Source organism: Perognathus longimembris, chromosome 14 (genome assembly GCF_023159225.1).
Source record: "Perognathus longimembris pacificus isolate PPM17 chromosome 14, ASM2315922v1, whole genome shotgun sequence".
Classification (NCBI taxonomy): Eukaryota; Metazoa; Chordata; class Mammalia; order Rodentia; family Heteromyidae; genus Perognathus; species Perognathus longimembris.
Genome location: NC_063174.1, coordinates 52,037,463 through 52,052,808, shown reverse-complemented (window position 1 = coordinate 52,052,808; position 15,346 = coordinate 52,037,463). Strand labels below are relative to the sequence as shown.

Here is a 15,346-nt window from a genome sequence, read left to right as displayed (position 1 = left end):
CAAAAGTTAACCAATAAGTACATATTAAAAACGTCAGTTTGAAATATCGAACACAATTTTATTAACTTGAAAATGCAATTTCCTTTCATTATCATTGCCTGAGAATTCTGTTACTTGAGGCTACACTGTCTGTGTGTGTGTATGTGTGGTGTGGTGTGTGTGTGTGTGTGTGTGTGTGTGTGTGTGTGTGTGTGTGTGTTTAAGGACAGAAACTTTAGGATTCATATTGTGGCATCCATATAAATGAAGTAGTCTTTAAATTCCTTAAAATGTTCCCCCTAGTTTATATCTGATTCTTACCTCTTTTCACTGTCCTACTTGCGCACTGACTTATTATTATGTTTTAGGACAAGTCTAAATCAGGAGGCAAAAGGGCCTTGCCAAAGGTACAGCCCAAGCGTTCCATGCCAGGATGCCCCCAGTCATTAGGGCACGCAGATGGCAGCATTGGGCTTGTGCACAGATCATCAGGCAAGGTTCGGGATCCTGGATCCCCTAGCGGGCAGTCAGTCGTGTTGGGACAATTCTCCATCTCAAACACAGAGGGCAAGGTGAGCTGACCTGTACAAACTCTCCCCAGAGAGCTAGCTCTTGTGTCTTTGAGAACTGCCAAAAATGTGTCCAAATGAATGGATTTACCATGTGCTCATGGACAGAAAGAAACCCAGTGTGAGTTGTTTCCCTGGTCTTTTATCAAATGAATATACTTTTGAGGTGAATCAACTCTGTTGCCTGTAACTGGATAAGAAGCACAACTACTGAGGTTTATTTGTAAAATTTCTTTTAGGGGAAGGTATTTCAAAGGAATCCAAAAAATAATACTGTTTTCTGGATATTTAACACATTTATTATTTCTTTTCTCCTAATGTTTCTACAACACTCAATGTGAACTCGACTAAGGAATTATCTTACATGAATAGGTTTAACCAACATCTTTCCTACATGTCATGTTGATTTATCTGGCTCTCTGAGCCTCATACAAAGCTTGACATGTCCGCTCTAACTCCAGGTACAATGTCCAGCCATTTCATATCTATACCTCTGGCTTCAGTTGACTTGGTGTTTGAAGCCATACTGTCATTTCACATTAGTCTACTTAACAATTGTGTGTTTTGAGTAAACAACTGTAAGGCACTGTGCCTGAGTATAATATTTGAGCTTTCCTGAAGGAGAGTGCAGAAATGAATGAAACGCCTCACCTAGTGGGTCTTCAAAGGTGTTCATTGGAATAAATGTCACCGAAATATTCTTCCCAGAACAATTCCTTTCTCAGCAACCACTGTTTAGTTACCAGCCATTCCTGTGCACCTGTGTCTAAAAATCTAGGGCCTAATTCTACAGTAAGTTTATCAGACAGGTGACAGTCTTTATTTCTCCCAGCAGGTTTTTGTGTCTTCCATGTGGACTCAAGGTAAGCATGGCTCCTGACTACTGGTGTACTCTTCTTCTGAGCCAGAGCTGTTTCTCAAAAGCTTAACAAGAAAAAGGCAGGAGATATGTTTCTCTCTTGTCCCTTTAGGGCACACACAGAGTGCCTTTTCAATTTTTAAAAATGAGCTTTAGCCTCTTTTATTGAAAGATTTGTACAATCAAGGTGCACTCTGCCCACAGAGACATCTTATCTTATATCCTGTGCAAAGACTTTGTGCCCCCAATGTTTCCTTAAAAATTCATTTACTGACCCCTTTGAATGCATACCACCACATCCCTGGACACATTACTCCCTGTGGTGGGGTAAACAGTGACCTCTACTTACTCACCTCCACCTGGAGCTTCAGTGTATTACCTCATTTGCACACAGTATCTTTACAGGTAGGTATTCATTAGTTATGATGAGGTCATACTAGAATAGGATAAACTTTGAATTCATGCATGCTTTTGTTCCTATGATTAATTACATGAAAGTGGGTACTTTCTAAAGAAAATGGGTCTATTTAGCTCACAGTTTTGGTAGCTGAAAGTCTAAACTTGGGTGGCACCATCAGTTGGACCTCTGGATAGTTATGTAGCCATATTACAACATGATAGATGACATCATGATGGGGCCGGAAGGGGAGGAGAGATCACAAGACAGGAAGCCAGAGCTATTCTGGGGCTAGGCTTGCTCTTTCCATAACAAAGAATTTTTGATCTTGAGAAAATGGATCCTATGAGGCCAGCATTCATCCTTTCTGAGGGTGATCTCCTATTGACTTAATTAGCAATAGGACCAACCACTACCTCAACATAGCCTCATTGTGGACCAAGCATCCAGCACATATTTTCAGGGGAACACATCAAACCATATGCAAACCATAGCAGCCCTTAAATGCAGTAGCCAATGTTCTTAGAAGAAAAGAAGAGGAAATATGCAGATCCGTAGGGGAGAAAGTCCTGTGATAACAAAGGCAGAGACCAGAATGAAGCAGCTACAAGTCAAGAATGCCAAGGACTGTAGCCATCTAGTGAGACACAAGAAAGGATTCTTCCCTGGAGCCTGTAGAGGGAGCACAGCCCAGTGCATATCTTGATTTCAGACATTTCCCTTCCAGCCCTGGGAAAGCTCCCACACAAATCATAGTAAGCTAAGAAAATATTGTTCTGGACACTATAGAATAGGTCATTGAAGGCCTTGGACCATTAGGTAAAGAAATAGATGGACAGGACACAACATGCCCGAGTAGTACAGCATTGAGCTAACTGTTTTATACATACTCGATTACATACACAATTTTATACATACACAATTTGAATAGTCAAATCAATATCCTGGGAGACAGTGGATCAGCTGGAGTGCATTCAGAACCAGACAAAAAACTCAGTGAGGATGCAGATAGACCGAGTAATAAAATAAGGAAAACAAAATGGCTCATATGTTAGAGGAACAGAAAAAAGTCTGATATCCTTATACAGAGAATACACAAAATTTTTATCCATGAGTCATATAACAAATGTAAGGCAAGTTTTTCTGAGACTCCCTAGCCAATTTTCATTAATCTGGAGGAATTAGTAATCACATGGGTAAATCTGAACAAACAATAGTAACTGTACTTAAGTCAGGGCTACACGTAATCATCTCTGCCTTTCTTTTCTCATGTGTACCATTGTGTGGCAAAACCAGACCAGTGATGGCCAGATACAGAATCTGTTGTTCCTGGTCTCATTATTAGGTGTGATCAGAGGGGTAGGGGCAAGGACAGGTTGAAACAGTTCTGGGGAGGCATACATACACCTACACATGGGTGTGCTTGCACACACATTCACACACACATTCCATATAGACACAAAGGTGTCATCTTATGGCACTATGTGGGCAGCAATGGAAGTGTGAGCAAAACCAGCACAGAAAGTGTCTCCAAACACGTATTCATCCTCCCACTGCCTTCCAAAAACATTGTGTTAAGTTTACAGCTTTGAAAATGTAATTAACACCTTTACTTATGGGAGATCCTGAGAGTTTTAACAGGACACTTAAGAAACAGATTCAACTCTCAATGAGTAATGGATAAGGGAAGTTTAGTCTTATTTTCCTGGTCTCCTTGGTGCTTGGAGACCATTATGGGCTTAGGTCAATCTTCCTTGGAATCTGTCATTGCTATAGCCTTCCATCAGATTTGAAAATCGAACCCCATTGAGTACAGCACAGAGCAACACCACAGTGAGCCCCAAAAAAGCCATTTGAAGAAGTAGGACCTACAACTTTCTTTCTGCTATGGAAACTTTATCAGCTGCTGTCATGACTGGGATTTGTAAGAGTAAAAATGTTGGTCACTTTCATGGTGTGCATGAAGGCATGTGACGGAGCAACCTCTCTTTCCCTCTAATATCTCTCATCTATGTCTGCTATGACTGCTGGAATCCGGGATGAAAAGACAAGTCTTTTACTTGAAAGGGAGAATCAGAAAACTAGCCTGACTAGGTAGTGATCTGCAAAAGCCATTGTGGAAGGAGACCCAGAATGGGCAAATCATGGAAGACAAGAATCCAGAACAAGATACCCCTGCTGGGCTGGGCAGGAGAGGGGTGAATCTGGGCTCTGTTGTTTCAGAAAGCACCTGGTCTTGCTGTGGTAAGAACTGCCTCCAAGTGACCATGAGCCTGAAGAATGATGCACATAGGTCTAGGGTTACACAGAATGGAATTGATTTGGAACTGAGGTAAGAAGAAGGAAGCCTATGTAATAGTAATCGTTAGGATAGAAGTGACTTCCTCCAAACCAGAACATACCTGGTTTAATTTCAACTACTATTAAGGCACTTTCCTGGCACCGAAGGGTTCCAGGTCCAGATCTAAAGCTCTGTTTTTGACTACATATAGTATGTTGGGAAACCAGGTGGGGAAAATTGACCAGGGCAAGGAGAACAGTTATAACTCAAGATGGCTACAGTCAGGAAAGGCTCAGTCTCTGAAGGTGGAAGCCAAGGAAGCCATAGGGATAGGAGAGGAAGGTGTTACCCAAGCAAACTTAACCTACTCATTTCCCTCATCTAGGGCTAACAAGGCAGAAGTGTGGTGTGTGCATATTGCTGTGGACGCCACCAGCTAAAATATCAACCTTCATCCTGGACAGCTGCTATGGATGAATATGTGAGACTCATGTTGTTGTCTACTAAATCATACTGATCTGCTCTGAGGTTAATCACAAGTCACATGGTTATTTTAAGGAGAGAAGACAGGAGGCTCTGACTTCACATTTCACACATACAATGGGGGCATCTTGGCTGGTGACCTGTATGCCTGAGATTTCCCCAGCTCTGCCTCCTGTCAGTACAGGTCACTGCATACTGGCAAGGCCTGCTCATTAATGAGCTTTCAGGAAATCAAACTCAGAAGGCTTGTTCTGAGGAATCAACGTCAAGAACAGATCTGGTGCAGTACTGAGAAAACACTTTTAGTTTTTCAAGTAAAATCCTTAAGAAAACATTTTCTGGTTGAAATTCTATTCAGGACTACAAAACCCATAAAAGGGACTGGAGCAGAGGGGTTTGAATCAATTGGTAGAGCACTTGCCTTTCTAGTGCCAGGCTCTAAGTTCAACCGACAAATAAACAGATGGTAAATGACAGATGGATGGATGGATAGATAGAAAAACAAAATAAGCCCATTGTAAGAATATAGAGTGCAGATACATGAACAACTCATTTCTATCAGAGCTATCCAGGATCTTTTTCCACTTTTTTAAAATAAGAGACACATGTTCAGTGTTCACTCTGTGTCATGCTCAAGACTCTTGGATGCAGGGATAGGCTATTTCTAAGCACATCCCTTTGCTGTCAAGTTTCATAACTCCAGCTTTGCCTTTCAGTTTGTCTGCATAGTTACTAGGCTACATGGTTGAGAAAATGGAAACATACTGGTGTGGTGGAAAATAAAAGACCTTTAAGTCCCCAGTCTGCCTCTTGCCAGCCTATAGGATGCTGGGTGGATCATTTTATCGCTTTGAAGTTCAGTTTTCTCATCTGTAAGATAATGCTACAAATGGTTATGAGCCACCCAGATTGATGAGATAGGTACTATGAGCCTCAGAGATTGCTGGTAAGACTGAGAAAAAGTGACTAGAAAAACCATGAAAATGGCATGATCCTTTCTAGAAGACACTGCATCACTTGGGAATAATTTGTTCTCAGTCACATCTGTATACTGATGAGACTTCTGAGGAGCTGCCACCTGGTCTTTTCCTTTTACCACTGCTGTCTATTCATTACAAACTGGAAGAAGACAGCATTCAAAATGCTGGGATACCAGCTCTGCCACTTACTATCTATCCAACTTTGGGCAAGTTATGTAATCTTTCTGAGGTTATCATCAGCAATATGAAGTCAACTATTGTAACTAAGAGATGTAAGGATTATACAAAATAGCCAGGTGCCAGTGGCTCATGCCCTTAATCCTAGCTACTCAGGAGGCTGAGATCTGAGGATCATGGTCCAAAGGCAGGCCAGGCCAGAAAAGTCACTGTGAGACTCTTATCTCCAATTAACTAAAACAAACAAACCAGAAGTGGAGCTGTGGCTCAAAATGGTAGAGCATTAGCTTTGAGCAAAAGAGCTCAGGGACAGCACTCAAGCACTGAGTTCAAGCCCCACAACTGACACACACACAAAAAAGTATACAAAACAGGCATTTCATATATCACAATTACTTTTTATTACAATATTCTTTCTCCCTACCCCCTTTACTCTCTCCCTCTGCCCACAAGTATTTTTTAATGGTGCCAAAGTCTGGCCTGGACCGTTCAGGTTAAAGCTCTCTCTCATGAAACTTGGGAGCCAATGAAACTATACAGGATAATTCTCCTGGAATTATATTAATAGCCTCTCTACTAGGTATAGGGTTATTTAGATTATTGATTTCTTCTTAAAGGAGCTTCACTAGATTGTGTTTTTTTAAGCAAGTTAGAGAAGTGTTAGTAATCATTTAGCAAACAGTTGTCAACTTTGGCATGACCACAGCCCTATAAACCAATTCAATGTCATAATCAACATCACAATGGAGAAACTGCAGACTAGGAGTAAATAATACTGTTATTTTTATTTTTCTTTCCATAATTCCTGTTTGATAAAATGTAAAAACATATCTATTCATCCTGCATTTTAAGAAAGACAACAACCCTTTGGAGAAAACAATTCATTGCAAACTGTAATTAATGAGGCCCCATCTGTGAGAACCAGTGTTGTTTGCATGAGCTGTGACTATTCTGGCAAATTTTTATGCTTTTTAGCCATATGGGAAAGAGAAAAGGGTGTAACCAAGCAGAAATGTGACATAAGTTATCTAACCAGGTACATACTCTATGTGGTTAAGAACATTTTGTTTATCTAGAGCAAATACACTAATTCTCACACTCTTCCAAGAAAGCTTGACTTGAAATCAACATCCAACCTTGTGTCTTCCACCTAATTTTTAAATACCATCTCCAGATAAATACTTGCAAAATATCTGCTCCTTCTTAAGCTCTTCACCTTGGAATTCAAACCTTCCATGTGGCAGTTCTTCCGAATACCACCAAAGTTAGCTCTAGTGATCAGCCCTCTCCTACAGCTGTCATTCAACTCCTATTTCTCGGAATTCCTTTTCTTTTTCATTCATGGGGCTCAGGGCCTGGGCACTGTCCCTGAGCTATTTTGCTCAAGGGTAGTACTCTACCACTTTGAACCACAGCTCTGTTTCAATTTTCTAGTGGCTAATTAGAGATGAGTCTCACGTACTTTCCTGCCCAGGCTGGCTTCAAACCAAGATCCTCAGATCTCAGCATCCTGAATAGCTAGAATTAGAGGTGGGAGCCACCAGCACTGGGCCAGAATTCATATTCTAATGATTCCTACATATGCTCACCCACTAGCCTTGTCTGGAAGGCTTCTCAATAAACTCTCTTTCCTCATTGTCCAAACCTTTGCTAAGTTTTCAAGACAAAACACTTTATCCAATGATTTTTTTGTATGTTCTCATACTTATTCATGTAATAAAAGTTTATAAAAACCAAGCGGGTATAGCACTTAAGAGTGTCTGTTAAAATAGCATGGTTGACTAGGTTATCCTATAAGCTCATGTCTGTAATCTCAGCTACTAGGAAGGCAGAGATCAGAAAGGTCACAGGGGATAGTCCAGGTAAAAAGCCACTAAGACCCTATCTCAATAAACAAGTTTGGCATGTTGGTTCATATGTAGGTGGGAGGTTCAGAGACAAGAATCATGATCTGAAGTGGCCTTGAACAGAAACTGAAGACTCTATCTTAAAAATAACTAAAAAAGCAAAACAAACCAACAAAAAAAACCCAAACCACCCAACTGCATACAGATAATTTTTAAAGGGCTGGGAGCTTGGTTCAAATGGGAGATCACCTAGTAGCACATGCCTTAGTCCCAGTTACTTGACTGAGCCAAGAAGATCCTAAGAACTCTAAAGTTCAAGACCAGCCTGGGCAAAAATAGCATGAACTGTCCCTGTAAACAACATAGCTAAATAAAACAACCCTATGTGGTAACGGATTTTTTTTCCCCTAAACTCCATGTCTGGGTGCATTATTTCACAAGGTTGGTTCCTACCACAGTCTACTATCTTTGTTTCCTGAATGCGTAGTTCAGCCCCCATTGGAAGCACTCAGATATCCTTTATGTTAGTTAGCAAAGAGAGTGGACAGTGGAAACTACTTTGAAAGTGTAGCAGGCTGAAATGAGGAGGAGGAGGAGGGGGAGGAGGGAGAGGGGGAGGGGGAGGGAAGGGGGAGGGTGGGAGGGGAGGAGGAGGGGGGAAGAGGGGAGGAGGAGGAGGAGAGGGAGGAGGAGGAGGAGGAAGAGGAGGAAGAGGCCTGATGTTATTTAATTTTCCTACCTCTGACTCATATTCCGATGGCTTTCTTACATCCTGATGGATTCTCTGGTCTTGGGAACTATCCTTCCAAATGTAACAGAGCTATTACTGTGGCAAACTAGTTTTGAAGGGATGCATCTGTAAAGAAAGAACATCCAGCCTCAGCCATTATTCAGCAGGGGCAGATCTTTTTCATCGGTTGCCTGCAGGCTAGAGGATATGAATTCTGCCTATACAATAGTTTCTACGGATTCAACACCTCTGTAGCCCTGGTAGAAGAGCACTGTTAATGACCTTTAGCAATGTTGGCATAGACCCAAGTTATACAGGCTCAAGTAACACTAGTAGAAAGACATACCCAGCTCCTGATGCAAGGTTCTTGTGTAACCATTGTGGTCTAAGCCATCCTGACATTCTCTGTATCAGTGCCCACTGTAGAATAATAAATTCCAGACAAAAAATCTCTCCCTAGGAGTATGGAACCATTTATATTTGCGGTGTTAGTCTTCTTTTACTAATTTTCCTAATGCATGCAACATTCATTTTAAACAGGAGACACACCAGCTATTTAACAATCCTTAAAAGCTCAAACTCAAGGGCCACCTATGTCTCGGTCTCACCTATGACACTAGGTTTAGAACTCCTTTTCTATGTCTTAGTTTTCTATCAATGAGAGTAATAATAGCACTTCACAGTGTGGATGAAAGGAATTGATTCCTTTCCATTAATAGATGTGAACCTATCAATATCTTCATAAATTTAGCCACTGTTTTAGCCCTTATTTTTCAATCAACTAAGAAAATGATTCATATAACTCGAATCTAAGTACTAAAAGCAGTTTTGGGAAACTTGACAGTATCTGAGGAAATCCTTGAGAGCTAAATAAGCTCTAACATATTGTGAAGAACCTAGGAAGGTTGCAGCCTAAAGCAGAGGACCGAGCTGTTGGGTTCTGTCTGTGGCTGTAGCACCATGGGCGCTCTGTGATGCTGGGCGTGGCTTTCTGCCTGCACTACCAAGGGATCTGTTTACACACTCGTTACTTCTGTTCTCTAACAATCTACAGTTCTTTGAATTCAATTTTGTTGGGGTTTTTTTGTCAGCTATTTACATAAGTTATTTAACAAGCTATTTGCTCAAGTGATTTAATGTTATTAAGCTATATACACACATAAACAGAATATAAACGTCCACTTAATAGCTTCATGAAGTTAAAAACAAATAAGCAAAACAAGAAAATATGGCCAGATGTGAAGATATATAGTTGAGTGGCCCTGATGTAACACGTCCTTGAGTGAGTACTATGAGAACACGAAGTTGAGGACCATTTAGCATCTTACAAGGACTTTACAATATGGCAGTGGGGTTAACCACAGGCGGAACCTCTGGCCTGAGACTTTATTCTCTATCCTGATGTTTTCATTTTAGTACTGTGATGTTTCATAAGCGGTTTTTCCGGGGGGGGGGGGGAATAGTGACACATCTTTAAAGTAAAATTAAAGAGTTGATTTATAAGATTACTAGACTAAAAAACTTGTGTCATCTGAGATCAATAAATTAAAAACAGAAGAAATTGTAAAATGATAGTGTTTTACATACTTATTTATTTTAAAGCACAATATATAATTACAAAATATCTGATAAAAATAGTTTGAAATACAATTTTTAAGTTTCAAATGATATTTCTAGTTATAATAAATATATACAATATTAGCCATAAAAGCAGTTTTAAAGGTAAATTTCTCTTCTCTCTCTCTCTCCCTCTCCTTCCCTCCCTCCCTCTCTCCCACCCCCTCCCCCTCCTCCTTCCCCCCCTCCCTTGCCAGTCCTGGGGCTTGGGACTGAGGGCCTGAGCACTGTCCCTGGCTTCTTTTTGCTCAAGGCTAGCACTCTACTTCTTGAGCCACAGCAGCACTTCCAGCTTTTTTTGTTTATAAGGTGTAGAGGAATTGAACCCAGGACTTTGTGCATGCTAGGCAAACACTCTACCACTAAGACACATACCCATACCCCTTAAAGGTAGATTTCACACCCCTAAAGCTGCATGATGTCTTAAGGACTTTTAAAATGTATATTTGTAGAAATTTGAGGAAACTCATTAAAATGTTTGGTAACTATAAGAAAACATCTACCCTATAAGGTGAAAGAATATTTCACAATGTACTTAGAATTGTTTAAATAAGCTGGGCATTGTGATATATCTCTGTAATCCTGGCCATGTGGATGGCTGAGGCAAGAGGATCACAAGTTCAAAGTCAACCAGGGATACATAGCATGAGACCCTGCCTCAAAAACAAAACAAAAAATCCTTAAATCCTGTATTTTATAATATCATCTTAGAAAGTAATTATAAAATCTATTATACATCCTAGTCTCAAATTTCTTTTATGATACATTCACCAGATCCTTTTCCTCTTGTGTAATTTCCCTTTGTTAGAACATCTTGGGTCTGAAGAATAATCAGAGCATAGCAAAATGCTGCCGTAATTGTTTAATTAAATGTTGTGTGTCCACATGATCAGGAAATGCTTCTTCTGACTTCTGAGCAGCAACGTAGCTCCTCTGCAGATCTCCAATCTGTGAGAAATACCAGGATGAGAACAGAATGAGATCAGAAGATGAGTAAGGAAATGACAAGAAAAAGACACTACGTGCATCTGTAAAATGTTAAAAGAGTTTCAAAGGGAAATTGCTCATTTGTGCCTCCCATAATTAGAATTCTAGCACGTAGATTATAATCTCATCCTGAACATTATATGAGACAAAATAATCCATTTTATAAGTAATTTATGCTCCATTACAGTTGTTTAGTTATGATTTCAGAAAACTGTTTTCTTTTCCTGTCATTGACAATATTATAAACACAAATGACATTCACATATTTAAAAATCTGGCACTTTGTTGCTTAGGTAATTACTGGTAATGTACCATAAAGACATATTTTGATTAGGGTATTATCAGGAAATTTAAACAAAAACGATTGTATTAAAAACATAACAGTACACTATCAAGAAGTTTTAAATGGCACTAACATAATAATGCTGAGAAGACACCTGGTGTTTAAAGTTTACAGAAGTCTGTCCAACTGTCTCTTGAAGTGAAAATGTTTGTGTATATAAAATGAGTTTTAAAAATCCATTTTTTTGGGCTGGGGATATAGCCTAGTGGCAAGAGTGCCTGCCTCGGATACACGAGGCCCTAGGTTCGATTCCCCAGCACCACATATACAGAAAACGGCCAGAAGCGGCGCTGTGGCTCAAGTGGCAGAGTGCTAGCCTTGAGCGGGAAGAAGCCAGGGACAGTGCTCAGGCCCTGAGTCCAAGGCCCAGGACTGGCCAAAAAAAAAAAAAAAAAAATCCATTTTTTTCAGATGACTGTAACATCAGTCTTCTTCAGTTCAGGAAGGTAAGGTCAGGCTTGTCTTATTTAGCTGGAATTTCTGAAGCCCAGAAGGAGTAAAGAAACAGATGTGGTGATGAATTTAAAAAGAAAGAGAATAATACCTTATGAGATACTGTTGCAAAATTAAAATGTGGTTCATACAAACAGGGTGCTAAGGAAGATGCAGTTTGTAACAGTGCGCTTGCCTGTGTCAAAAGAAAGGAGGAAATGTCAAAGGCATATAAACATACATCAGAACTGCCTGTGATTTCTCTTGGTAAATTAATTCCATCTAGAACAGGACCTTACTATGATCCAGTGATAAACACAGATGCTGTTCCTCATGAAATACAGGGCTTTCATTAAAATACAATTAGCTACTGATGCCCTGCCAAAATTATAGTCATAATAAATATTTCAAAAGACAGAGAAAAAAAGAATTGAAAATTTAGAGTAGACTTATTCGAAAATCACTGTCCCATAGTATAAATCTCATGATAATGTATAAAATATAATCTCAATGTAGAAAGAAGTCTTCTTACTCTATCTAGTTCTTGTCGGTGGTTACTGAGTTAACAGGCTTTCATGATCTGTTCCCAAGTATAGCAATAATACAAAAAAAATTGTAAATTTCAAACTTCAAAGTCCTGTGTTGGATGACCATGAGAAAGCATTTATTACAAAGTGGACTTTTTTTTTCTAAGTGAAATAGCAACAAAAAAATGACAAGCTTTCTGGCCTCTAAAGCACTCACATCACAAAATTCACATTGTTTTTTTCCTTATTGGGCAAAAGCTTTCTACACTGCAGAAACCATAGAGTGGCATGAGACAATCATAAATGATCAACTGTTAAGAGTATTAACAAAACAAGGTACTAGACAACCTTCCAACATTTGTGTCCTTGACCCTGAAGACAATTACATATACCTTTTTTACCTTAATAGAAAATAAGAGGATGTCAGCTCATATAGGAGGGTAGACATTCATTTTTAATAATAAAAGGGGCCTATATACAACCTTCACCCAAGTATTTCCAGTCGATTGCATCCTAAGGAAACCACAGTAAGCAGGAAGGACAACAAAGAACAACTCAGAGGCAGAGACAGAGGCAGTCACAGAAAGTATATGTACACAGCCAAGTTCCTTAACAGAGCAAGTACCCATTCTCAAATAGCTGATATTTATGAACACAAATCCATCTTATTTAATTTGGGAGACTTTGAAATAAAGTTGGTTACATCCTTATTGTTGTTAAGAGGTTAGCACTGTGCCTTGAAAACCAAGTTCATGTCCCAGCCTACTGTTCAACGTGTCTGTGAACTTTGCCCTCCTCTCCAGTCTCCATTTTTTTCATCCAAAGTTGCAGATCTAACATTTACTTTTGGCTGCCATTACATATTATATTTAGCATTTTTAACTTCTTGCTGTGCAGATAGTAACAGTACACTGATAAGCCACTGACTGTGTACTCAATACTTTGTTTCAACTATGCCAGAACTTCAGGGGCATGATTTTATTCTCAAAGCAACACCTTCAGGTGGCTATTGTTTTTTTATTAGTCTATGTTACCAATCACCCATTTATTCCGGAAATGTTCACTGCCCACTTTCCATGTGCCAGGAGCTGTTCTGAGACAATATCTGGTCAAATAAGAACTGCAAAAGTAAGTATAAAGCAGGATAAAGCAGGGCACGAGCTATCTCCTAAGGGCAACTTTGAGATGGATGTTCAAGACAGCCTTGCTGAGGAGGTGGTATTGAAGCTCTGAGTGATGAAGAGACACTTCCGATTATGATCTGAGAGAAGAACATTTCAAAGGCCCTAAAGGAAGACTGAGTGCTGCATCTGCACCACAGCGAGGCAGCTAGTGTGCCTGGAAGTTCAAAGGAAAGAGGGAAAAGGGAAGGAGGAATGAAAGATGCGGTGTCAGAGGGAGACAGATTATGCACAAGTCCAGGTTTTAGTCCAAATACAAAGAGAAGGCCCTGAAGGATTTTAAGCAGAGTAGTAATAAAACAATGGAATTATTTTTTAAATCTCTTAAGACTATTCTGAGAAGGATGTATTATAGGGGACACTTACTGGAGTCAGTGGGGAAAAGAAAAGCTCTTGGACTGATAGTCCACAAAAGAGAAGAGAGCTAGATTGTCACAGGATGTGACACTGAGAGGGACTGACAGGACTACTGACTATGGTGAGGGTGTCAGGGGTAGGGAGAAGGAAAGACAGTTTTGAGGGTAGCTCCTAGGATTTTGGTAGGAGCAGCTAGATGGATGGGTGACAGTGAATATTAGATCCACTCACTTCTAAGCTAAGGAAGATCAAGAAGACATGTATGGTCCTAATAAAAGCAAATGTGATATTCTGGACTCCAAAAAGTACAATCACTTACCCAATATCACATAGCTAGTGCATGTGCTTCTTCAAACCCAAGCTTGGAAGACTGCAGAGCATAACATACAATGACAGCCATACGTGACAATTTCCCTTTGAAGAAAACTGACCGTACACAGGGTGACTGGTAGTTTTCTGACCTGTTCAACATGGCCCTTCCGCATCTCCAGCACAGCCAAGTTGTTGTAGGCTGGAGCATGGTAGTTGTTGTTGACCAGAGCCAGCCCGAAGCACTGATGGGCCAAGTTCATATCTCCTATTCCCTAAAAAGAGAAGCAAACATCTGTGTACACAAATCACTTGACATCTTTCCTGCTACACAGAGAAAGTCATCAAGTACTAATCGTACAGTGTACAAGTGGATTTAACTTGAGGACCGAAATGACCTACAATGACTCTGAGAAAACTCTAAATTGCCACTTAGATTTACAATACCTGAAAATTTCTTCAAAGGAATGTAAACTACCTTTTCTACAACAGATATTATTTAGAGAAACAACAACATACCACAGCTACATGTCCCAGGTTGTACCAGACCTCGGCTGCCTCTTCTTCATTTTCGGCCAGAGAGAGGGCACGTTCAAATGAGGTCAGAGTCATATCATACTGCTGGGCATAGAAGCAGCACAGCCCCAGATTGTTAAAAAGCTGGCAATTATAAACGCCCATCTGCAGGAGTCGCCTTGTTTAAAAAAAAAAACAACAACAAAAACGTTATGCATAAATGTTGGTGTCAGATCAACTTTATACATGTTAAGATGTATTTTTATGGGCTGGGGATATAGCCTAGTGGCAAGAGTGCCTGCCTCGGATACACGAGGCCCTAGGTTCGATTCCCCAGCACCACATATACAGAAAACGGCCAGAAGTGGCGCTGTGGCTCAAGTGGCAGAGTGCTAGCCTTGAGCGGGAAGAAGCCAGGGACAGTGCTCAGGCCCTGAGTCCAAGGCCCAGGACTGGCCAAAAAAAAAAAAAAAAAAAAAGATGTATTTTTATATAGTTAAGAATGCACCTAAGAATTGTGCACCTGAAGAAAATATAAATATGAAGCGTGAAAGCAAATAAATAAATGTTTAAAGTGAAGCCAAAAGCTTATCTTTCTTTCCTAACGAGTTGCAAGACAAGGTCAGCATTTTCCCAAAAGCTTTGGGAGATAAGCAATAGTCACAGGAAAGTAAAGCCCATACTTTTTAGTGTTTGAAAACATCAGTGCTTATAGGTAAGTTCCTAAGACCTAATCTAATTTGAGGAGTGTGTGTAGCATGTAATGTTCAGTTTT

At 40.0% G+C, this 15,346-nt stretch overlaps 1 protein-coding gene across 1 annotated transcript in view; it reads right to left on the bottom strand.

The window, feature by feature from the left end:
- Positions 1-10,183: 10,183 nt before the first annotated feature.
- The window catches only part of Ttc8 (tetratricopeptide repeat domain 8), a 37,756-nt gene continuing 32,593 nt past the window's right edge, over positions 10,184-15,346 (bottom strand). The window contains exons 11-14 of the mRNA XM_048362240.1: positions 14,575-14,749; positions 14,208-14,330; positions 11,794-11,877; positions 10,184-10,867 (exon numbers count right to left, since the gene is read on the bottom strand). Coding sequence (XP_048218197.1) covers positions 10,751-10,867; positions 11,794-11,877; positions 14,208-14,330; positions 14,575-14,749 — 499 coding nt within the window. The 3' untranslated portion in view covers positions 10,184-10,750. The remainder of the gene's footprint in view (positions 10,868-11,793; positions 11,878-14,207; positions 14,331-14,574; positions 14,750-15,346) is intronic.